Source organism: Schistocerca gregaria, chromosome 4 (assembly GCF_023897955.1).
Source record: "Schistocerca gregaria isolate iqSchGreg1 chromosome 4, iqSchGreg1.2, whole genome shotgun sequence".
NCBI lineage: Eukaryota > Metazoa > Arthropoda > Insecta > Orthoptera > Acrididae > Schistocerca > Schistocerca gregaria.
In genome coordinates this window covers 572518492-572543762 of record NC_064923.1, presented here as the reverse complement: position 1 = coordinate 572543762, position 25271 = coordinate 572518492, and the positions used below count along the sequence as shown (strand labels likewise).

The 25271-nt window shown below is 42.9% G+C and overlaps 1 protein-coding gene across 3 annotated transcripts in view; it reads left to right on the top strand.

Moving 5' to 3' along the window:
- Positions 1-25271, top strand: part of LOC126267162 (uncharacterized) — a 554248-nt gene that overhangs the window by 471310 nt on the left and 57667 nt on the right. For all 3 annotated transcript variants that reach the window (XM_049972114.1, XM_049972116.1, XM_049972115.1), the window contains one exon: positions 8281-8484. In XM_049972114.1, the coding sequence (XP_049828071.1) occupies positions 8281-8484 (204 nt within the window). The remainder of the gene's footprint in view (positions 1-8280; positions 8485-25271) is intronic.

Sequence of the window (25271 nt, the reverse complement as noted above, 5' to 3'; positions counted from 1 at the left end):
TAGAGAAAATAAAATCAAGGGAATGTATGATGAAGTTAAATTAACGAGGACTTCCATCATCCGGGACTTTAATTTCTAAACATGAAATATTTTATAACAATTCCTGTAGCAAAGTTCTTATGATAATTTTTAAATAATGTGTATTTTACTAACAACGAAACGGTTCCTTGTTTATTTCTTGCAGTCGTCACGAAAATGCGAAAACAATCGTTTTCCTTACACCAGACATGCCTCATTAAAAAAATGAATGCATTCAGGCACTTCACCGTAATTACTAGTTTTAGTTAGAACTGGGATGAGGAAGAAATGGTCATGGCCGTTGTTCTGTATGTTATACTGCATACCACGCGCACTTGATCACATTAGTAGAACATAGTGATGCAATTTGAGAATGCACAAATATCTGTAGAATAAAAATATCGATCCGCTGATAAACCTGAAATTACAGAGACATAGGAAATTATATTGTCCAACAGTTTTTTTTAATGCTTCAAGTTGTAGAAAAATTTCTCTATCGAGAAGTAAAATACATCATTAGTTTCGGGTGGCATCCAGATTGTTTTAACAGTCTTTTCGTCGTCCCCCAGGCCAGGAGTCCAACAAAAGCAATAAATTATTTTTTTTTATTGGTAAGAACACGTATCACATGTAATATTATACCGTACTCTCTCCCATTTTTCCATATATTCCTACATCAATTACAAGATTTTTGCAACTAAACGGTAGTTTATTTAAATTTTTGGCCATAATTTGCCCTAATGTTCCTGAAGAAAGATATAAAGTTACGGAAAGAGTAATCCACTAGTACTTACCAGCGGCACTGTTGTATATGAAAGGGAAAGTATCGTAGCATTTATCGACTGAAAAACGTTCCTGTCTTTTCCGCTCGAAATGGTAAAATGCTGTTTGCACGCAGAACTTGCAAGAAATCTGAATGATTGGCTGTGTACACAGTATTTTAATGGTTAACAAGAAGCTGCTTCTTCACATCATCGACGAATTTCTCTGTAGTATTACCTATTAATGACCTCTCCTCTACATATTTACTTGAGGTAAACTTCTTAATTTTCCCACTTCCTTTCCCGTATAATGTTCTCAATCTGTTTAACCAGATAGAAAAAGCCTGGAGATCAGCAATGTTCGTGTCACTTGCAATTCAGAAAACTCTCAGGAGCACTTCTAAATCTTTCGGCAAGTGTTCCTTTCACACTTTTGAGAGTTTCATTTTGACGCATATTTCGTGCTTCGTGTAAATCTTTTTTCAATTTATACAATTCATATCCAGATTTTACGAAACGAAACCAGCTTTGCACACTGCATATGTATAAGTCTTTTCTCACTCCTTCTTTTATCTAAAAAATTAGTCTGGTCTTCCTCACTGAACTCCATTATTGTACATGTTTCCTTTGTGCTTGGAAGGTACTTTATTTTTGTTTTGGACTTTATTGTAGCAGAACACTCATAGTTCGAACCACAGTCTACGTAATCGACGGACTTATTACCTGTTTTCACTAATGTCGACACCATTCGAATGAGTGACCAAGAAATTAACTAATAAATAACAGATATGTAGGTCTTCAGGAGAACTAGATGATTTCGATTGTATACTACGTTCTTCATGTTTCATCTTTGCAAAGCTGAGAATGTTAATTGGATTCCTCATTACTGTGAAACTGTGTAACCTGCACAATGGCACACGCTTTTAGCAAGAGAATACAAAGAAATCACAGAGAAAATTAATTCATTTTTATCTCCATTGTTATCACTTAGCGATACCGCTAGTTATCATTGTTTCTAAATGAGCTGCGAATCCGAGTGAATAGTATCTGCCGGCCGGGATGGCCGAGCGGTTCTAGGCGCAACAGTCTGGAACCGCGCGACCGCTACGGTCGCAGGTTCGAATCCTGCCTCGGGCATGGATGTGTGTGATGTCCTTAGGTTAGTTAGGTTTAAGTAGTTCTAAGTTATAGGGGACTGATGATCTCAAATGTTAAGTCCCATAGTGTTCAGAGCCATTTGCTGAATTTTAAGCACGTCTTCGTTAATTGCCCATGTGGTTCCTGATGTTCCAAAGCTTTCACTGGTTCAGGATTATTGCAAGACCATACGGGAGTGCCTGTTCCAAGTTCTATGGGACTGATGACCTCAGAAGTTAAGTCCCATAGTCCTCAGAGCCATTTGAACGATTTTTGAATAGTATCTGTGAACAATGGTGTCGGAGAAATTATAAACAGAAACTGAAATTCGCTTACAAATTACGATCATTTTGTGCCGTGTTATCTGTTTACCGATGTGCATTCAACCAAGGATATGTGCACGCCGTGATGCGAATGCACTCTGTGCTGCAACTACGCTGGACGTATACATTTGCCAGGATTTTGGCTAATTTCAGTTTTTTACTTAAATACTTGCGGTGTGTCTTAGCAGTTAAAATTTCGACATACTGTTTCTTTTGGTGTATTCTTCCTGTATAAAAAATTTCAGGGCGGGTTTCGCCGTGCCTGATTGGACAGTTTCCTTGACAATAAAACGGTACCAGAAATACCACTTGGGAGGATCACTCACTCCTCCTAACGATAGTGATTAATCGTTACAGAGAATCCTAACTCAAAAATGACCTTTCCAAAATCGCCACTCGGTGTGCACAGAAACAGCACATCTTACTAACGGAATAGTCTCGTCTGCACCCTGGTAGCTTCTGTCTAAGAGAGAGCGAGCAGACCTTGATTAATCGTCAAGGTGAGTGTGCCAGTAATAGCTGGCGTCGCCTCCAATCAAAAGACAGGAGAGACAATGCCTTGTTCTTTCACCCCAAAATTTTCCACTCGTTTTAACATCCGAAATTCGAAAGAAACCGTCCCCTTCGGCTGTCTGGGAGAACCAATCGTGAGAGCGGCCAGCACGAAAACCTGTGCAGATAATGCCCCCATGTCCTCCAGACTGGAACCTGAAGTCAGCTATGAAAATTCAACTGCCGTTGCAAGGCTTCTATTATGAAGTCAAGTCAAACGTTTTCGCCTGAATTCACCCAGTCACGTGCGGTTTTTATTAGGCCAGCATTAATTGAATCCAGTAACCATCCATGTTGAGGACATATGGTTACACGTTCATAGCGTGCTGAATATCGTCTTTTATGGGACAGTTTTCCCAAAACTGTTCGACCGTCTAGTAATTAAAACACTCTACATATTAGGGTACCAAATTAATTCTAATTACTAGCGATACACAAAATTGTGGAAATAACTGAATCAAACACTAATGATTGCAAATTTAATAGGCACTGTTCAATTACATTTCCCACATTCGGGTCTCCGCGAGGGGTTTGCCAACGAGGAGGTGACCATGAGACTGAATAATCAACAAAAGGATAACGTTCTACGACTCGGGGCGTGGAATGTCAGAAGCTTGAACGTGGTAGGGAAACTAGAAGAACTGAAACGGGAAATGCAAAGTAGATGTCAGTGAAATGAAATGGAAAGAAGACAAGGATTTTTGAGTATTTCTCAGTATTTCTGAGTATAGGGTAATATCAACAGCAGAGAAAATGGTATAATGGGAGTAGGATTCGTTACGAATAGGAATGTAGGCCAGAGAGTGTGTTACTGTGAACAGTTCGGTGGTAGGGTTGTTGTTTTCAGAATCGACAGCAAACCAACACGGACAGCGATAGTTCATGTATACATGCCGACACCGCAAGCCGAAGATGAAAAGATAGAAAATGTATATGAGGATATTGAAGGGGTAATATAGTACATAAAGGGAGATGAAAATCTAATAGAAATAATATCGACAGCAATTGAGAGAGTTATACCAAATAAATTAACAAACGACGGAGCTGATCCTCCTTGGTGCGCAAAACGGGTTAGGACACTGTTGCAGAAACAACGAAAAACAACGAAACAAACATGCCAAATTTAGACAGATGCAAAAATCCCCAAGATTGGCGATCTTTCACAGAAGCTCGAAATTTAGCGCGGACTTCACTGCGAGATGTTTGTAACAGCTTCCACAACGAAACTTTGTCTCGAAACCAAGCAAAAAATCCAAAGAGATTCTGGTCGTATGTGAAGTATGTTAGTGGCAAGAAACAATAAATGCCTTCTGTGCATGATAGCAATGGAGATACTATCGAAGACAGTGCTGCCAAAGCAGAGTTACTAAACACAGCCTTTCGAAATGCCTTCACAAAAGAAGATGAAGTAAATATTCCAGAATTCGAATCGAGAACAGCTGCCAACATGACTAACGTAGAAGCAAATATCATCGGAGTAGTGAAGTAACTTAAATCAGTTAATAAAAGCAAATCTTCTGGTCCAGACGGTACACCAATCAGGTTCCTTTCTGAGTATGCTGATGCATTAGCTCCGTACTTAACAATCATATACAACCGTTCGCTCGACGAAAGATCCATGGCCAAAGACTGGAAAGGTGCAAAGGTCACACCATTATTCAAGATAGGTAGTAGGAGTAATCCACTTAATTACAGGACTACATCGTTAATGTCGATATGAAACAGGATTTTGGAGCATATATCGTGTTCGAACATCATGAATTACCTCGAAGAAAACTGTCTATTGGCAGACAGTCTACATGGTTTTAGTAAACATCGTTCTTATGAAACACAACTAGCTCTTTAGTCACATGAAGTGTTGAGTGCTATTGACAAGGGATTTCAGATCGATTCCGTATTTCTGGATTTCCGGAAGGCTTTTGACACTGCACCAAACAAATGGCTTGTAGTGAAATTGCCTACTTATGGAATATCGTCTCAGTTATGTGACTGGATTTGTGATTTCCTGTCAGAGAGGTCACAGTTCGTAGTAACTGATGGAAAGTGATCGAGTAAAACAGAAGTGATTTCTGGCGTTCCCCAAGGTAGTGTTATAGGCCTTTTGCTTTTCCTTATAAACGATTTGGGAGAGAATCTGTGCAGTCGTCTTAGGTTGTTTGCAGATGACGCAGGCGTTTGTTGACTAATAAAGTCAACAAAAGATCAAAACCAATTGTAAAACGATTTAGAAAAGATATCTGAATGGTGCGAAAATTGGCAGTTGCCCCTAAAGAACGAAATGTGTGAGGTCATCCACATGAGTGCTAAAAGAAATCCGTTAAACTTCAGCTACACGATAAATCAGTCTAATCTAAGGCCGTAAATTCAACTAAATACCTAGGTATTACAATTACGAACAACTTAAATTGGAAGGAACACACAGAAAGTGTTGTGGGAAACTCTAACCAAAGACTGTGTTTTATTGGCAGGACGCTTAGAAAATGTAACAGAGCTACTAAGGAGAGTGCCTACACTACTCTTGTCCGTCCTCTTTTAGAATACTGCTGCACGTTGTGGGATCCTTACCAGATAGAACTGATGGAGTACATCGAAAAAGTTCAAAGAAGGGCAGCACGTTTTGTAGTATAGCGAAAGATGGGAGAGAGTGTCACAGTAATAATACAGGATTTGGGCTGGACATCATTAAAAGAGAGGCGTTTTTCGTTGCGACGGAATCTTCTCACAAAATTCCAATCAACAACTTTCTCCTCCGAATGCGAAAATTTTTTATTGACACCGACCTACATAGGGAGAAACGATCACCACGATAACATAAGGGAAATAAGAGCGTACGGAAAGATATAGGTGTTCGTTCTTTCCGCGCACTATACAAGATTGGAATAACAGAGAATCGTGAAGGTCCCGGCGGAGCTTCGAGTCCTCCCTTGGGCATGAGGGTATGTGTTTGTCCTTAGGATAATTTAGGTTGTCTTAGTTCAAATGGCTATGAGCACTAAGCGACTTAACTTCTGAGGTTATCAGTCGCCTAGAACTTAGAACTAATCAAATCTAACTAACTTAAGGACATCACACACATCCATGCCCGAGGCAGGATTCGAACCTGCGACCGTAGCGGTCGCTTGGTTCCAGACTGTAGCGCCTAGAACCGCACGGCCACTCCGGCCGGCGATAATTTAGATTGAGTAGTGTATAAGCTTAGGGACTGATGACCTTAGCAGTTAAGTCCCATAAGATTTCACACACATTTGACCATTTTTGAGAATCGTGAAGGGGGTTCGATAAACCCTCTGCCAGCCACTTATGTGATTTGCAGAGTATCCATGTAGCTGCGTGACACGTTTCGTTGTCCTACTGGTAGATGTCATAATGCTCAGGAAAACAAACTGCGTAGGATAGATGCACGCTTGCTTTTATCCATTGTGCCTTCCAGAACACACGATATCACCCAGGGAATAGCCTGCTGCCTGTAATCTTGTTGCAGGGTGTTTGCTTTCAGATATTTTAGGCCTTACACGCCAGCAGCCATCTGTGCAATGGAGCATAAAACGTGAGTCACGTGAAGAGACCACCCGTCACCGCCCAGTGCACATGCAGTTGCGATACTGCCGTGCAAATTATGGTCTTTGTCGCGGACGAACAGCAGTCAGCATGTGTTCACGAACCAAACGCCTTCCCATAGGCCCATAAGCATCAATGTTTGCTGAACAGTCATTGTGGAGACACCATTAGTAGCCCCTTGGTTCGTCTTGGCGGTCAGTTGCTCAACAGTTGCACGTCTGTTCGCCAACACACATATCATCCCTGTCATCTATGGGCTGTTTTGCATCACTGATGCCTCGGCGTCAGTTCTGGGTAGCGCCATTTTGCCATCCATGGTATAATTTAGGCCTAACCACGATGGTACGTGAGCTATTTTTAACTTAGCTATTTCAAAAATGCTTCCACACTTGATGCAAAAGCCAATGATTATGCCCTTTTGGACGTCAGAAAAATCGTCCCATTTTCCCCCTGAGACGATTTATATAGCGTCCACTGCTAGTGCTGCCACCTGGCGACTGTGAGTGGTTATCATACGGTGACGTCTAACATTGGTGGTGGTCACCATTAAAGTGACTGGACCGTGTATGTTGCAGTATGTGCAAGCATCCACATTGCGTCATTGTTCATTCTTCTCAAGTATCTGAGTTTTACTGGTCTTATCAGTTCAGTTGGATTTACATTTGCAGGCATTCCCCTGTTGATCGGTGCCTATTTCTGATGGAGGAATTTCCACATTCCACCTGCATGTCCACAAATAGATTTGTGGATCAACACACAAACACTTCTACATAAACTGCAGTCCTCGGTGAATGTGATCCCTCATCCGCCCTATCCTCTGTTATGCCCATCCCGCCTGGATCTCCGCCCCTCCTCCGTTCTACAAATCCCTTCAAATCCTGGAACGCCATGCACTCCACCTCACTTATCGCATCCGCCTTCCGTCCCCCACGCAGATCCTCTATGACTTAATTCCTTTCCCACACCTCCTCCTTTTCTCGAACGGATACGGATCCTCCACACTTCCTCGAAACTTGATCCCCGTCACCTCCTTGTCTCTCCCATCCTTTCCCAAAAAATGGTTCAAATGGCCCTGAGCACTATGGTACTTAACTTCTGAGGTCATCATTCCCCTAGAACTTAGAACTACTTAAACCTAACTAACCTAAGGGCATCACACACATCCATGCCCAAGGCAGACTGTAGCGCCTAGGACCGCTCGGCCACTCTGGCCGGCCATCCTTTCCCACCCTCATCTGCTGCCGCACCTGTACTCCCACATCCCATTCGCTCTCTATCTCTCCTCACCCCATACCCTTGCCTCGCCCAAGGTGGCTTCCACCAACTCATCCCCTCCATCCACCCCTTCCATCAACTTTGATCCTCCCCTTCCCCCCCCCCTTTCAGTGCTCTCCCTCCAGGTCACTGTGTTTCCCTTCTCTCACTCCTCTCTTCCTCCCTCCCTCCCCCTCTCCGGGCTTCCACACACCCTCTCTACCCTCTACCCTCCCCCTTCTTCTCTCCCACTGGCATCAACCCCCTCCCCCTGTCCCTCCTACCCTCACCTCTTCCCTCTGGCAGGCCACCCGGCTTTTTCGTGAGAACGGTGCATCTTCCTTCACCGGAGATTGTCACCAGTGGTCGTGTCTGTCTTCGCGTCGATGCTTGAGTGCCTCTCCATTTGTGCTCCTCCGTTCATGTGCGTAAACTCTGTCTTCTCTGTGGTGTACAGTGACGAACTTTTTTATCCAAACAGTGCACCCGTGAACGGCTTCATTTATTTTACAATGTTTTTATCCGCCATGTTTTTTTCTGTCTTTCTGTTTACTGTATGTATTATCTATGGCCGAAGAGCGGAGAAGATAGGCCGCTGCCGGCCTACCTCTTATGTAAAGGTTTCAAAATAACAATAAAGAAAAAAAAGTGAGTGTGTGACTTGTTTGTGCGTGCAGGTGAAGGAGAGGGCGTCCGCCGGAGCTGGTGGCGCCGCCTGTGGAAGACGACCAGGGAGCGCAACATGGCGCTGTGCGGCGCGGCAGCAGCGCTCCTGTTGGTGGGGGGCATCATGAGCGTGAGCAGCGCGCTCATCAGGGACTTCCACAGGGCTTCGTACAAGCCCAGCGTGCCCGAGCTGCCCAAGCCCTGGGAGACAGCCGGTGCGTATCTCTGCCTCTGCTTGCCTCACTTCAATTACTGCCGCTTCTTCTCGAATAACACCACTGACAGTGGCTTCCATCCACTGTAGGCTCATTAAAATTACTTTGCCAGGTGACGCTGTGGGCAATGGACCTTTCGGTGCTTTCCAGAGTCGTTCGCTGCCATCAACAATATGCTAGATTGGTGCATTAGTTCATAGCGCGTTTGGTTTTCATGCTGGTATTCCGGTTGCTAGGGGGTTTATTTATCGATTGCCATTCGTTATTTGTTGCTCACTGTTGCTATTTGAGTTTAACTGTTGTGAGTTTCATTTGGATATAGTGAGTGGAGCTGTGGACGCTGGGAAATTGAGTGCCGAGGGGGTAAATCGGAACATTTTCGACGTATTCTTCTGTTTGAATGCGGCGTAATGGTGACAGCAGCGGAAGCAGCAAGGAAAACTTGCGCTATGTATGGGGATAATAGGATTGCTCACAGAACGGCAAGAAAATGGTTTTCTCGCTTGAAGGAGGACCGTTTTGAGTGATTCTCTCATGAAGATCTTTGGGATTTGATGAAGATTACTTAAGGGGGGTAGGACGTCAAACGGGCCGACTTGGAGCAGAAGAGGCATCACAGGACATTTTAATTTCCAGTGTCTATACTTTTACAAATAAATTCAAAAAATTTTGTCAGCATCACCAGGAAAGATTAAAGATTCACACTCGTTGCAGTGGAACTTCGAAAACATAACAAAATAATTTTTTTTACATGTGAAATTTCATCATTTTTTCACTTACTAATGGCTGCATTTGTTGCTATAGGTACACTTTTCTTCATAAGTTAGAGAGATTCTTCGATGAATTTTGCATAACATACATAGCATACTTACAGGTGTATGAAACTCTAGAATTTGTTTAATTTATGAAAAAACGAATCATCTGTTGTATTTTAAACTTCACGTTTAGAAAAAACACAAATTTTGTAGTTAATTACCTCAATTTTTACCACAGTTTTTAATAGATTTGGAAAATTCTAGAGTTTCATACATCTTTACGTATGGTTTGTATGCTGTGCAAAATTCATCGAACCATCTCTCTTACTTATGAAGAAAAGTGTACCTATAGCAACAAATGCTGCCATTAGTAAGAGAAAAAAAAGATGAAATTTACACGTAAAAAAATTTATTTTGTTATGTTTTCGAACTTTCACTGCTATGAGTGTGAATTCTGAATCCTTCCTGGTCATGCTGACAAAGTTTTATGAATTTATTTGTAAAAGTATAGACAGTGTAAATTAAAATGTCCTGTGTTGCCTCTCCTGCGCCAAGTCGGCCCGTTTGACGTCCTACCCCCCCCCCCCCCCCCTCCCCCCCCTTAAAAGCATTAACCCGTAATGATCCACGTCACTGTACTCGAGAACTGGCAAATGTGATGAAACTTGATCATTCCACCATCGTGCGACATTTACATGCAATGGGGAAGGTTCAGAAACCGTGCGTATGGGTAGCGCAATGGGAAAGGTTCAAATATAGTGCGTATGGCTACCGCATGCCCTAAGCCAAAACCAGAAAGATCAACAGGTGGCCGTATGTTGATCTCAGCTTGTTCGTCATCAGTTGGCCCGTGAACAACACCGATCATTCCTACCCTGTATCCTATCATTACTGGTAACAAGAAATGGTGCCTTGATGCTAACATAAGGAAAGGAAAGCAATGGTTGAGTCCAAACAAAGCGGGCAACTCCCCGTACAAACACCTGTGTGCATCTGGTGGATCAGCGACGGTGCAATGTATTGCGAATGGCATCGCTGAGGTGTGACCATCACTGCTGACGTTTACTGTCAACACCTGAACGTCTTGCAGACGCCGTCGAAGAATAACGACCAGGAAGACTGCGTGAAGTGATGCTACTCCACGTTAACACTCGCCTGCATTCTGCTAGACTGGACAGTTTGGAAGTCATTCCGGGTTGGGTTGTTTGGGGAAGGAGACCAGACAGCGAGGTAACCGGTCTCATCGGATTAGGGAAGGACGGGGAAGGAAGTCGGCCGTGCCCTTTGAAAGGAACCATCCCGGCATTTGCCTGGAGCGATTTAGGGAAATCACGGAAAACCTAAATGAGGATGGCCGGACGCGGGATTGAACCGTCGTCCCCCTGAATGCGAGTCCAGTGTCTAACCACTGCGCCACCTCGCTCGGTCTAAAAGTCATTCCGTACCCACCATATTCATCTGATCTTCCGCCCTCACCTTTCCCACTCTCTGTCCAAAAACCTTCAAGGAACTTCCTTTCCGGATGAAAATGCGCTCCGAACATGGCTCTACGACTTCTTTGCCTGAAAACCACGTGATTTCTTTAGTAGCGGAAAAGTTACCCCAGCGTTGGCAGACTGTTGCAAATATTGAAAGAGAATATGTTACTGATGACTAAGGTCTCTGTTATGTGTAACTGTTGTGTGTATTGAACGCTACGAAGTTATGCACCAACCCAACACCAGTGGCAGATGAATTGGCCTTGTCTGCTCCTACTGTTGTGTCACTTTGTCTGTGCATAGCGTGTTGTCTGCTTTCTTTTCCAGACGTTAAAATTTCGTTTGGCCCAGATAAAACTAAGAGCAGATAATTGACACACTTAGAGCCACTACAGAGATCTGTTCAATACGTGGACCTCAAAGTTTGTACGTGATTTCTGTACGAGACTGAGACCTTAAAGGAATTTTCTGCGCACCGGGGAGCGGAGCATAGAGGTGGTGGCCTACAGACAGACTTGTCGCGACAACATCGCACGTTAAACGTCAGGTGGCAACTAACTGAGATATGGCTATAGTTCCTCCAATTACAGCTCGTGACGTCACACTCGCACTCTCCGCCCTGGACATTGTGTTACGGCGAGGTGCCCCTCCCCACTGAACGATGTAGCGATATGATTACGTAGACTTTCCCGGCGTAATGGCTCTGAGCACTATGGGACTTAACATCTAAGGTCATCAGTCCCCTAGACTTAGAACTACTTAAACCTAACTAACCTAAGGACATCATACACATCTATGCCTGATACAGGATTCGAACCTGCGACCGTAGCCGTCGCGTGGTTCCAGATTAAAGCGCCTAGAACCGCTAGGCCACATCGGCTGCCGTAGAAAAATTATCGTTGGTTTATTTGGTTGGAAGTGGCTGTACTGTGTCCACTTGTTACGAATCTGGTAAGCAGTTTAATCTAACTAATCTATAAAAGCATAGCATGCTTATTTCTACCCATGCCACAACGCCCTAAAGTGAGCCAAGTTAATGGGTGCATATCATTTATAGCAATGAGTATAGCATGTGATCCCAGTTATTTGATCTTGTGCTCAGATCCTTGCATGGAAGGGGGAAAATTTGTTCATTTTGAAAATAAGGGTCCTTTTCATGTAGTACGTCACGCTTCATGTATGCAACTCATTTCCAGAGAATTTATCACAAGGTTCATATGTATCGTTCATTCAGAAGGCTAGCAGGAGCCTAGTACTTATTTTCTTTGAAACGTCCCCTTAAAAAAATTATACATGACTGTGCTTAAACTGACATGCAGTATTTTAAGCGCAACGCAGTCTGACTTTCAAAAATCCCTACAATAGAATGGCCCTGACTAACATTAACCTATACCTTTCACAAATCACTTACCTCACAAAAATCTTCGTTACTCGAACTACTGCAATACAACGAGCGCCACTACTGCCAGCTAAATAAAAGATTCAAACTACTGAAGGCACTAACTACTGATAGGCATAGTTATCAAATGAAAGATTTTGATAGAGAACAAACAATGTGTGACTTTTCATGCTTTCCCGACGGATCTGCTGCAAATACTCTTCTCGGGTTTGCCGCCGGATTGTATTGTGTAACTCGCACAATATTTCATCGATTCAACTGCTCGACATCATCAGGTGGTGGTAGCTGCTGTTATCACTGCTGCAAGGTGCGACTGATGATAATCGCACGGCTCCTAGCAGGAGCGCCGCTTCCCTCCAACTACGAGCGTCTTCCCGCGCACGCGTATTGCCTGCTCCCGGCATGATAAATTCCGTCGCCGCCGTGCGATTATCATCAGTCGCACCTTGCAGCAGTGATAACAGCAGCTACCACCACCTGATGATGTCGAGCAGTTGCATCGACGAAATATTGTGCGAGTTACACAATACAATCCGGCGGCAAACCCGAGAAGAGTATTTGCAACAAACAATGTATTTACCTCAATAGTGTTCAAAAAATGATTCAAATGGCTCTGAGCACTATGGGACTTAACATCTGTGGTCATCAGTCCCCTAGAACTTAGAACTACTTAAACCTAACTAACCTAAGGACATCACACTCATCCATGCCCACGGCAGGATTGGAACCTGCGACCGCAGCGGTCACTTGGTTCCGGACTGAGATCCTAGAACCGCTAGACCACCGCGGCCGGCCTCAATAGTGTTCAGAAGTCATAATGTATATAGCAGTTCATGACATCCAGTCTTACAAATTTCAAAACTCCGCTATTTCTCTCCCCACAGCCACCACTGCTGGCGGCTCACCTCCAACTGCGCAACGCTACGCGCTGTTAACAGACAACTGCCCAACACTACAATGGCAGACAACAATGCAAACTAGCCTCAGACTGCACACAGCACAGCCAGTGATTTTCATACAGAGCGCTACGTGGCGTTGCCAATATAAAATCCTAAACAGCCTACTTACATCTTCAACAAGAATGCTGCGAGACTGAACACAAAAAGCTATGCGCTCTCACGAGCGCACTGATTTCTTAACAGCAGGGCTACTAAACGGTTTGGAATCAGTCAGAAGAATTTCCTCCGATCACTTGAAACTATTTGCAGTCATTCGCTGGCCGCCATTCGAACAGCTTTCACCCAATCATAAACCACAGGTTAGCTGGGAGAATGCCTGCGTCGGACACACTCGCTTGGTTCCAACGGCTGCAACTATATCGCGAACGAACCTAGTGCACCGTGGGGCGTAGAGGAAGTGCGTCGAGCCTGCGCACACTGCAACTTGGCGGGTTGTGCCCATCCACGTGAGTTCGTACGGCTACGCTAGATGTGCTGCTGACCGTGTCATTACGTGAGTTAGTGTCGCTCATCTTCGACAACTTACCCCAAGCTGTATGAAGTTCATTCACCTCTTCACACTCACCTCAGCCGAGACCCAGCGTGGTAGCGCAGTGGTTATCACGCTGAACTCGCATTAGGGAGGACGAGGGTTCAACTCCCTGTCCTACCACCCAGATTTAAGTTTTGGGTGGTTTCCCTAAACCGTCCCTGGCAAGTGCCCGGACAGTTCCTTTGAAATACCACGGCCGATTTTCTTCTCCATCCTTGAAACAGTCCCAGCTTGTGTTCCGTCTCTAACGACCTCGACGTCGACGGGACGTTAAACACTTCGTAATCTACTTGCCTTCACCGCAGCTGATTGAACGCTACGCAGACCGGAATTCTCTTCTAGCGTGGTACTCCAACTTATGAGCTTACCACGTCCTTTCTTAGCAAGAGAATTTTGCTTTTGCACTCTTACTTGACTGCCTCCTGAGTCTTTATCGATCTCTGCTCAAGGCAAAAGCGGAAGAGTAGTTCTACCTACATTTCCAGCTTAAACAGGCTTCAAAATACATTTTAAATGGACATTACTTCTCTTTTGGTCGAGTCCATTCTCCCAAGACGGCTGGTCCCCATCATATTATTCATGGTGCCTTCGTCCCTACAAAGTATCCTTCCACAAAATGGTCCTAGATCCTGCCACATAATCGTTCCACATCACCTCATACCACCTTGCTTTATGACTCGTGTTACGAACTAATGTGTCAACTCGTAGGTTTGTTTGAATACCACGGTGCTCTACTACGCATGGTCCTATGAGAATTGGTACGCCGTTGCCGTCCTCATAAGTTGAAACTGATCTACGCAGCCAGTTAGTTACATCTACATGTATACTCTGCAAACAACTGTGAGGTGCTTGTGGGAGGATACATCCCATTGTACCAGTTATTAGGGTTTCTTCCTGTCCTATTCACTTATGGAGCGCGGAAAGAATGATCGTTTGAATGCCTCTTTGTCTGCAGTAATTATTCTAATTTTATACTCACGATCTTTATGTGAGCGATATGTAGGGGGTTGTACTATACTCCTAGAGTAATCATTTAAATCCGGTTGTTCAAACTTTGTTAATACGCTTTCTCATGATAGTTTACGTTTATCTTCAAAAGTCTTCCAGTGCAGATGCCTCAGTATCTCTGTGACACTGTCCCATGGATTAAACAAACCTGTGAAGACTCGTGCTGCCCTTCTCTGTATACGTTCAATATCCCCGTCAGCCCTTTCGTACGGGAGCCACACATTTGAGCAGTATTCTAGAACCACTCGTACGACTGATTTATAAACAATCTCCTTTGTAGACTGAGTGCACCTCATCAGTATTCTACCAATAAACCGAAGTCTACCACTTGCTTCTCACACGACCGAACCTCTATCATCATTCTGTTTCATATCCTTACAAAGTGTTACACCGAAATATTTGTATGAGCTGGTCGAATCCAACAGTGACTCACTGATATTATAGTCATTTAGTTTTGTGAAGAGCAAAATGATAAATTTCTGAACATTTAGAGCAAGTTAACAATCTCTTCTTGAAATTTTATAAGACTTGACTGAATATTTATGCAGCTTCTTTCAGATAGTATTTATTATAGATAACTGCGTCATCAGCAAAAAGCCGGATGTTACTATTAATATTGTCTGTATGGTCATTAATATACAAATTGAACAGCTTCCACATAGCTCGGGCACACCCGAAGTTACTTCTGCGCCTGACGATGGCTCTATCCAAGATAACATGCTGCGTCCTCCCTACCAAAAAGCCCTCAGTCCAGTCACAAATTTCACTTGATATACCATATGACGGTACTTTCGATAATAAGCGTAGTGTGGTACTGAGTCAAATGCTTTACGGAAATAAAAAAAATACTGCATCAGCCTGTCTGCCTTGATCCAAAGCTTTCAGTATATCTTGTGAGAAATGTGTGAATTTAATTTCACATTGCCAATGTTTTCGGAATCCATTCCAGTTGGCATTGAGCAGATCATTCTGTTCAAGAAACCTCATTGTGTATGAGCTCAGAATAACAAATCGACCTCAAGGATACTGGACGGTAATTTTGTGTATCATTTGTACAACACTTACTGTAAAAGTCTGTGTCTTCTTGCAAGAACTGGCCGCGGTTTTTGGTTTGAGGGATCTGAAAAGATTCTAATTAGAAGAAGGGCTAAGTCAGCAGCAAATTTAGTGTAGAATCTGACAGGGATTCCGTCGGGCCCTGGAGGTTTGTTCAATTTTATCTAGGCTATTTTAGTTGTTTCTCAACACCACTAACCCTAACAGTTATTTCATTTATGTTTTCAGTGGTACGAAGATTAAAAGGGAACAAATTTCTTGGGTATTCCTTTGTAAAGAAACATTTGAAAACGGAGTTAAACATTTCAGCGTTTGCTTTGCTACCCTCAATTTCAGTTCCTGTCTCATTCGCTAGGGACACAAACTCTGATGCCACAGACTTTACATGTGACCAGAATCTGTCAGTTCTGTAAAAGGTCACTTGATAATATTCTGCTACAGCAGTCAAGGCATCACGCATTTCTCTCTTGACAGCCAAACGCGTATTATTCGGCATCTCTCTATCTACAGATCCTACGTATTTTTACACCTACTGTGCACTAATCTCTGTTTTTCTTACCATGGAGGTTCCCTCCCCTTATGAACTGTTCTACTGGGTACAGTGCTTAGTCAACTATTCTTCTAATCTTGATCCAGAGTTCCTCTACATGCTCCTGCCATGTGCTAAAAGTTTCAAGTTTTTCATTGAGATATTACACTGCCGATTTTTTTATCTAGTTTGCTGAAGATATACGTACATCTTTGTACTTGTTTTAGTTGTCCTTTTTACTTTGGTAACATTGTTGCCACAACCGCTGCACGGTCACTGATACTACTTTCTATGTGGACACCCTCAAAGAGGGTCAGGTCTGTTTCCTGCCATTAGAGCTAATATATATGATGAGTCAGGTTCCTAACTATCCGTTCTAGGTAGTTTTCAGAGATGGCATTTATTAAAGTTTCACAGTATGTCTTATCACGCACACCAGTAACACAACAGTAATTTTCCCAATTAATTCGAAATGGCTCCGAGCGCTATGGGACTTAACATCTGAGGTCATAAGTCCCCTAGAACTTAGAACTACTTAAACCTAACTAACCTAAGAACATCACACACGTCCATGCCCGAGGCACGATTCAAACCTGCGACCGTATCGGTCGCGAGGTTCTAGACTGAAGCGCCTAGAACCGCTCGGCAACTCTGGCCGGCAAAAACGTTACAAGCTCAACGATTTTGGAAATATCGCAACATGAAATATTAGTCTTTTGGGCCACCTTAAAAAATGTTTTTTTCTTCTATTCAAAAGGATCTGGTATTTTTTAGAGCTTGAACCACAACCTGTCCTTTGGTTTTGAATTGCCTCGTTCAACAGTATACGTGCATCAATATTTAATAAATCTTTTATAATATCGTTAACAACTTATGCACTCTGTTCTGAATCAGACCAATTAATTTCAGTTCTTCAATCGTCTTTAAAGCTTGCTCCAATGTCGGCTGAAAGGGGCACTGCCGTAAGAGAATGTTTAAAAACGTGATGTCGAACATATAGGTATATAAGTTTTAATAAATCGATTCCAGTCATAATATATTTGTGCATATCTGGACATTATCCGAGAAAGTAAAACACCACCTGAACAGGCCTTGAAGGCCAAACGGTATCAACACCAGGACTACTCGGTCCAATCCCGGAGTTATGGTAAGCTATAACGTCCTCTTCTTTGCTTTGTGTCGTGACATTTCAGGAACAAAATTATACCCTCCGTTGTACAGTTCACCCAACTCTTTGCAGTAAATTTCAGAAATCGAAGTTTCTTCGTCTCGTGCCCTCTTCTAGGCCTGATCCATAATTTTATCTATGTTAGTAAGCGAACATCCGGGACATAGAATTCAGAACAAGTTGCAGGTTGCCTATCTAAAGGTTTCCAGGTGCAACACAAATTTGATTTTCAGTCTTTCATATAAAGCGACCAAATTTAAAATGCTGAGATAAAGTACTCATTAAGAGGCAAAGTCTCACGTTAATGGATTAACACAGTAACGCGCATATTATAGTTATGACCTGCGTAAATGTCTTGAATTAGAGTAACTCACGACGCGTAAATACTCACTACGAGAACACGGCAAATGCCATAACCCGATTTGCTAGACTCTTCGTTCAGTGGGAGAGGGTTCAAAATAAAAGACCCCATGTTCCGGCTTATCCATAGATATTCGACCGTTTCTGAGAAACCGATGGTCAACATTTTCTAGGAAATTTAAGTGCCTTTAGCGAGTAGATAGACTGACGGAAGTTATGGCACAGTGGCTACCGTTACGACTTCACACTTTTGCACTCCGTGTTCGAAACGCGATTATCATTTTCTATTTTCGTTTATCTACCTGTGTCAGTAGAATATTTCTACATGTATGTTTTCCATCGCATATTGAAATAACGATGTCCTTATTTGTCTATGAATTGTATGTTTAAAGAATAAAGTTTTAAAAAATAAAAATAATCAATGAGTGGAAAAATTATTTGAAATGGTTTTCTATGAAATTCCTGTAGCGTGTCTCGAGTCATAATCAATTGCAATCGCCAATTTTCGGAAAAGTCGTCCGTTAGCATGGTTTTCTGAGAAATTATTGTTAACGCGTGAAATCTTCGGCAATGTTAGCAACTTTCCTTTGTCGAGCAAGATACATACGAGGAATTTTGCTTTGGCCAACATCCTTCGCACGATTCACAAGCTCTTCAGAATTTCCGTGTTTAGAATATTTCTACGATCGGTATCGTTCAAGAATAAATATAAGAATTTGTATAGGAATGAAATTTAACAACATAAGAATTTAAAAAAGATTGTAACCCCAAAAGATACCATGCACACATATGTCATATAATAAATGTATGGTAGTTATCGTGGAACCCAGCTGTAATTTTACAATTAATACAACGTTACTGCATCCGCTAACGTGATAAGAAACATTCGTGTAGTAACTTTCTAAGAACATGGCTAGATAAATGAAGAAGTAAAATAAAATAAATAGAAACAATAAACTCAAAACTGAAAAGCCGCAAAGCTAGCCACTTCGCCAGCAGACGGGCTGAGCTTATCGCCCGCAAAAAGCCATCTAAGTTACGTTGAACACTTTGACGGTAATGTTCTCAGAAACGGCCGGGTATCTACGGATAAGTCGAGACACGTGTACGCTTCCTTTGGCTCCTCTTCCACCGAGCGAAGTTTCTGGGTAATCGAGTTATGACACTTGTCGTGTTCTCCTCGTCAGACTATATTCATCCAGTACTTGAGAATGAGAGCACTTTAGTAACTTACAACAAACTTTACACATAATTTCAAAGCTTTGAGAAACTATTTTCTCTGACCCCCCCCCCCCCCTCCCACTCCCCACTGACGGTGAATGGGAAACGCTTACTACATTTCCGCACCAGACATGATGTTTCAATTTGTTACTTCTTTACTAATGACCGTATTTGCCACGCATTTAGCAGACAATATCCACGTATCCCACTAAATGTACTTGCAAATATGTCATTCTGGTAGAGATAGGACGTTGAGAAACTAAGGCAAGGTGGTAGCTTTGTTCGTGTTCTACGACCTGTGATGAGCGGTACTTGTCAAATGTTGTCCAGGAAATTAACAAATTTCTAAGATTGAGTGATGTTGCGAGGAGGCTTCAGTAGTAATAGTTATACTGAAAAACTAATTTTTTCAGTTAGAAACTGTGTATATGTCTTGAGGCAAATAGTCATTCTTCGGTATTTGATAATGAAAACAGTCACAGACTTGCAACAAACTTTACTCATAACTTCCAACATTTTCTAAACTTTTTCTCGCTTACAAGATACACGTCAAATGTTTAACGTAGTAATTACTTTGTAATGTAATCAGACACTCTGTGACCAAAATAGCACTGAAACAGAGGATGACAGACTAAAGGCCGAAATAATAAATGTCTTTTTCCAAAGCTGGAAGGCTGCACTGTAGTTCCTTCTCTAGATTGTCGCACAGACGACAAAATGATAGATATCGAAATAGATGATAAAGGGATAGAAACACAATTAAAATCGCTGAAAAGAGGAAACGCCGTTGGACCTGATGGGATGCCAGTTCGATTTTACACAGAGTACGCGAAGGAACTTGCCCCCCCCCCCCTCCCCCTCCTTGCAGCGGTGAACCGTAGGTCTCTAGAAGAGCGTAGCGTTCCAAAACTATTGAAAAAGGGCACAGGTCATCCCCGTTTTCTAGAAGGGACGTCGAACAGATGTACAGAACTACAGACCTATATCTCTAACATTAATCAGTTGTGTAGTATTTTGGAACACGTATTATGTTCGAGGATAATGACTTTTCTGGAGACTAGAAATATTCTCTGTAGGAATCAGCATGGGTTTCGAAAAAGACGATCGTGTGAAACCCAGCTCGCGCTAGTCGTCCACGAGACTCAGAGGGCCATAGATACGGGTTCCCAGGTACATGCTGTGTTTCTTGACTTCCGCAAGGCGTTCGATACAGTTCCCCACAGTCGTTTAATGAACAAAGTAAGAGCATATGGAGTATCAGACCAATTGAGTGATTGGATTGAAGAGTTCCTAGATAACAGAACGCAGCACGTCACTCTCAATGGAAAAAAGTCTTCCGAAGAGAGAGTGATTTCAGGTGTGCCGCAGGGGAGTGTCGTAGGACCGTTGCTATTCCCAATATACATAAATGACCTTGTGGATAACATCGGAAGTTCACTGAGGCTTTTTGGGGATGATGCTGTAGTATATCGAGAGGTTGTAACAATGGAAAATTGTACTGAAATGCAGGAGGATCTGCAACGAATTGACGCATTGTGCAGGGAATGGCAATTGAATCTCAATGTAGAGAAGTGTAATGTACTGCGAATAAATAGAAAGAAGGATCCATTATCATTTGCTACAATATAGCAGGTCAGCACCCGGAAGCAGTTAATTTCATAAATTATCTGGGAGTTGGCATTAGGAGAGATTTAAAATGGAATGATCATATTAAGTTGATCGTCGGTAAAGTAGATACCAGATAGGGATTCATTCGAAGAATCCTAAGGAAATGCAGTCCGAAAACAAAGGAAGTAGGTTACAGTACACTTGTTCGCCACTGCTTGAGTACAGCTCACAGGTGTGGGATCCGTACCAGATAGGGTTGATAGAAGAGAGAGAAGATCCAACGGAGAGCAGCGCGCTTCGTTACAGGATCATTTAGTAATCGCGAAAGCGTTACGGAGATGATAGATAAATTCCAGTGGAAGACTCTACATGAGACACGCTCAGTCGCTCGGTACGGGCTTTTGCTGAAGTTTCGAGCACATACCTTCACCGAGGAGTCAAGCAGTATATTGCTCCCTCCTACGTATATCTCGCGAAGAGACCATGAGGATAAAATCACAGAGATTAGAGACCACACAGAGGCATACCGACAATCTATCTTTCCACGAAGAATACGAGACTGGAATAGAAGGGAGAACCAATAGAGGTACTCAATGTACCCTCCGCCACGCACCGGCAGGTGGCTTGCGGAGTATGGATGTAGATGTAGATGTGTTTAATAGTGGTATAAGTGCGAGTTCTATCCTTTAAAGAATTGTGGTTCAACGGCGTACTTCTATGCGAGCGTCCTCCGGATGTCCACACTGATGTTCGTTTGAACTAAGCATCTTGCTCTTAAACATTCCCCGACAGTAGGTCCATATGCGTTATGAACAGCACCAAATCGCTGTTCCGTTTCAAATGGTTCAAATGGCTCTGAGCATTACGGGACTTAACATCTATGGTCATCAGTCCCCTAGAACTTAGAACTACTTAAACCTAACTAACCTAAGGACATCACACACCACCCAGTCACCACGAGGCAGAGAAAATCCCTGACCCCGCACTGTTCCATTTACTGCCATTCTATGACATACGAGTAACCTTCATACCCGTCACATGTTTGCCGCGAATGTTGGTTGACACTCCTAAATTTACGGAAGGCGTCCGAAGTGAACACTGCGAAAGTTACAGTGACTGTGCAATCTTTGATCCACTCGGATGGACGAGGACTTTCGGAGAGCAGCCAGTCCGTGACCTAGTGAGCAGGCAGTTCCCAGGAACACTGAGTGAAAATTTCTCAGCTTTTTGTATGAGCACAAATTTCACTGTGAGCAGTTTCCATATACCCGCCCTGTTTGCCTTTCGCCATCCCCTGGTGCTCTGGAGAGGTTGGGAACCTGTGCTGCGTGTAGTGGCATCACACGCTTCGCCGCTCTGCCCGACCGCGCCGCGCAGCCACTCTGTTTATCGCTACCGCAGTCCGTCGAGTGCAGAGCAGACACTTTGCGGCGGCAGAGCCTCTGCTGTGGTTGGCTGTAGCGCCCACCGACCGACGCCGCTTTATTGGTCGCTTCCTGCACTGTGCACCTAATAGACAGGCCATAAATTAACAACCCAGTTTTCCCCTCTGCAGCGTAAGCGATGAGTGCTGCGTACTGAAAATGTTACTGCTGGCCGCCACAAAAGGCCGTTTTAACTGCCCACTAATTACGAGCTACTTAACCACTTACTGGGCGATTTATTTACTTCTGTGAAACGGCATTCACATCTGCACAAAACATTATTGTGGTACAAAAAGGAGAGAGAAGGTTAGTGTTTCACGTCCCGTCGCCGACTAGATCATTAGAGATGGAACACTAGCTCATATACAGAAATTACGGGAAAGGAAGTCGCAAATTTCCTTCTAAAGGGAAATATCTCCCCATTTCATCCATTAAATTTCTGGAGTGCAGCCGTATAAACAGTACTTCTTTCGATATTTAGGCCGTATACCTTCCGGCCATCCCCAGAGTGAGTCAACTAGAATCATAAAACTACCGTAAGCTTCCGTAAACTATCGTAAGTAAGCGTTGGCTACGGTAGTTTTCCTTGCAGCTTTCGTCAGTTAAGATTGCACCCGCGTTACCTGTACTATAGGTGTGTTGCATACCTATCGTGCGTTATCCTCACTTCGAATGCTTCGTTTGCATAGGCGATCAGAAACGTACTAGATTACACACAAACCAGAAGCATTGCACCATCTAGAAACTGAGTGTGTATGTACAGGGTGTTTATTGTAACTAAAGACACTGAAATATCTCGAAAACTACTCGAATCCTGCCACGGGCATGGATGTGTGTGACGTCCTTAGGTTAGCTACGTTTAAGTAGTTGTAAGTCTAAGGGACTGATGACCTCAGATGTTAAGTCCCATAGTGCTCAGAACTATTTTTTCAGAAACTACACATCTGATCAAAATAAGTTGTAATTACAATTTGTTTGTCTCGGAGGGAGACATCCAATGATGCCACACTCGACCCACTCCGTGTATGAGGGCGGGGGCAGCTTTGAAATCTTCAATGGAAACGCCCGTTTTTTATTGCAGATTACTATTCTACGGTAAATCCTACATCTGTTTTTGCTGAAGCATTTTCTGCGTTTCGTCGCAAATGGCGCTGTAATCGGAGGAATAGAAATTGGAACACAGTCGTAATTTACTACATGCTACTCAACGGCCCTTGAATATCCAATGGCTGAAATGCTTAACTTCATATTCAAATGTTTCTTTACAAAGGAAAATCCAGGATAAACAAAAAATTGGAAGTCAGAAACATTTGGGGCTCCTAGCTCACTTAAAAAACCAATTTAGACCCTATATATTGTACATATATATCCACATTTCTTTTTCCCAAGGAATTTGCTCAGAGCGTGTTAGCATATTAGATTGTGACGTCCTCTCTTCGCAGATGTATGCGTGAATTTTAATCGTGGTTTTTGTGAACACTAATATTAAAAATTGCACTGCTCCTTAAACTGTTTTTGAAACTTCAACATGGTGAATGAACCACGAAAATGACATGAAACGTTCAGGGCAGTGAAAGAATATTAACGATTAGCATCACAGATTGGTAGCTAGGATCTTTCATCGACGTTCACGATCGATTAAGCTATCAATACGAAATGTTCTGAGGTAATAATAGTGTTAGTAATGGGAGTGACCTTACTGTGAATGGCAATCGAAAATTACAATAAACTTACTTTTTTTTCAACATGTGTAGTATGTTTGAGCACGAACATTCAATTTCATACAAAAAGCCATTTCGCTGCTCTTTCAGTCCCATCGCTTTTGATTGTATTATGAAGCAATGTGTAGTAGATAACGGTGTAAACGCTTGAGAAATCGATCTTTGTTTTATGGCATCGTTCAGATGAGCCTCACGGAATGTTGTATTGACACTAAGAAGCTGTTATTCAGTGAAGTACATATGCAACATAGTTTTTTGTCCCGCAAGATAATATATCGATGACGTGTTACATCACTGTAACGGAACTGGCATTTAAATGTGTCTTTTGCACCGTAGCCCCTGGATCACGGGGTCCCGGGCTCGATTCCCGGCCAGGTTGGGGATTTTCTCAGCCTGGGGACTGGGTGTTTGTGTTGTCCTCATCATTTCGTCATATTCAGAAAATGACGAGACTGGAAGTGAAAAGATTGGGAATTTGTACTTGCATTGCTAACTACGCCGTTGAGTGCCCCCCCAAACCAAAATCATCATCATCTTGCATCGTAAGTTCACCAAGTAAATTCAGCGTAGTTCCGTACTGTCATCCAGCGTAAAGCCCATCGTAATTATACTATGACCTTACCTCGCTAATTTTTACATTAGAAGAACAAACTAGCATGAAAATCAATTATCTGCTCCTCAGAAAAAGAATAAGATATGCCCGGAACTGTTGATGACTTTAAACAAAATACTGTTCGTGTTGCTGTCTGCTGCTATTCCGATACAATCCGTATTCCAGTACAAGCGCGGGTTTCTTTCACCCACTCCTCTTAAGTCATCACAATTTCGACTGATTTGCTGTGGCCTTCCACCCTCCTCCATATTTTGCCAATCTTTTCATGTGTACGTCTACGGCATCCTCTGTAAACTGTTTTGCATATTCTGATCTCGTTCTACCCGAGCTATTTTTTTTCCTTCACTGCATCTAACAGCGCCAGTGCCTAGATGTCCGACTAAACTCGTTCTAAATCTGACACTTCTTTTATCGCCTTAGTACCACGTTTCCAATTCTCAAAGTTTATTCTTTTCCGGATTGTACTGATGTTTGTTGCAGCTGTGGTACTCTATCCTGTGCTCTATCGTAACTATTGGAACCCACATCCATTAAACCTGCTTACTGTACTCGTCCCTTGGTCTCCCTCTGCTGTTTATGTGTCCCCCCCCCCCCCCCCCCTCCTTCCCCCGCCACTACGTGACGATTGCTTGATGTCTCAAAATATGTCCTATCAACTGGTACCTTCTTTTAGTCAAGTTGCGCCACAAATTTCTTTTCTTCCCAATTCCATTCACTACTACCTTATTAGTTATATGATGGACCTTCTTCTGCATTCTTCTGTAGCACCACGTTTCAAAAGCTTCTGTTCTCTTCTTGTCCAAACTGTTTCACTTCCATACAAGGCTACGCTCGAAACAAATACCTTCAGAAGAGACTTACTTAAACTGATAATCGATGTTAACAAATTTCTCTTCTTCAGACACACGTTTCTTGTTACTGTCATTCTACTTTTTATATCCTCTTTAAATCGCCTA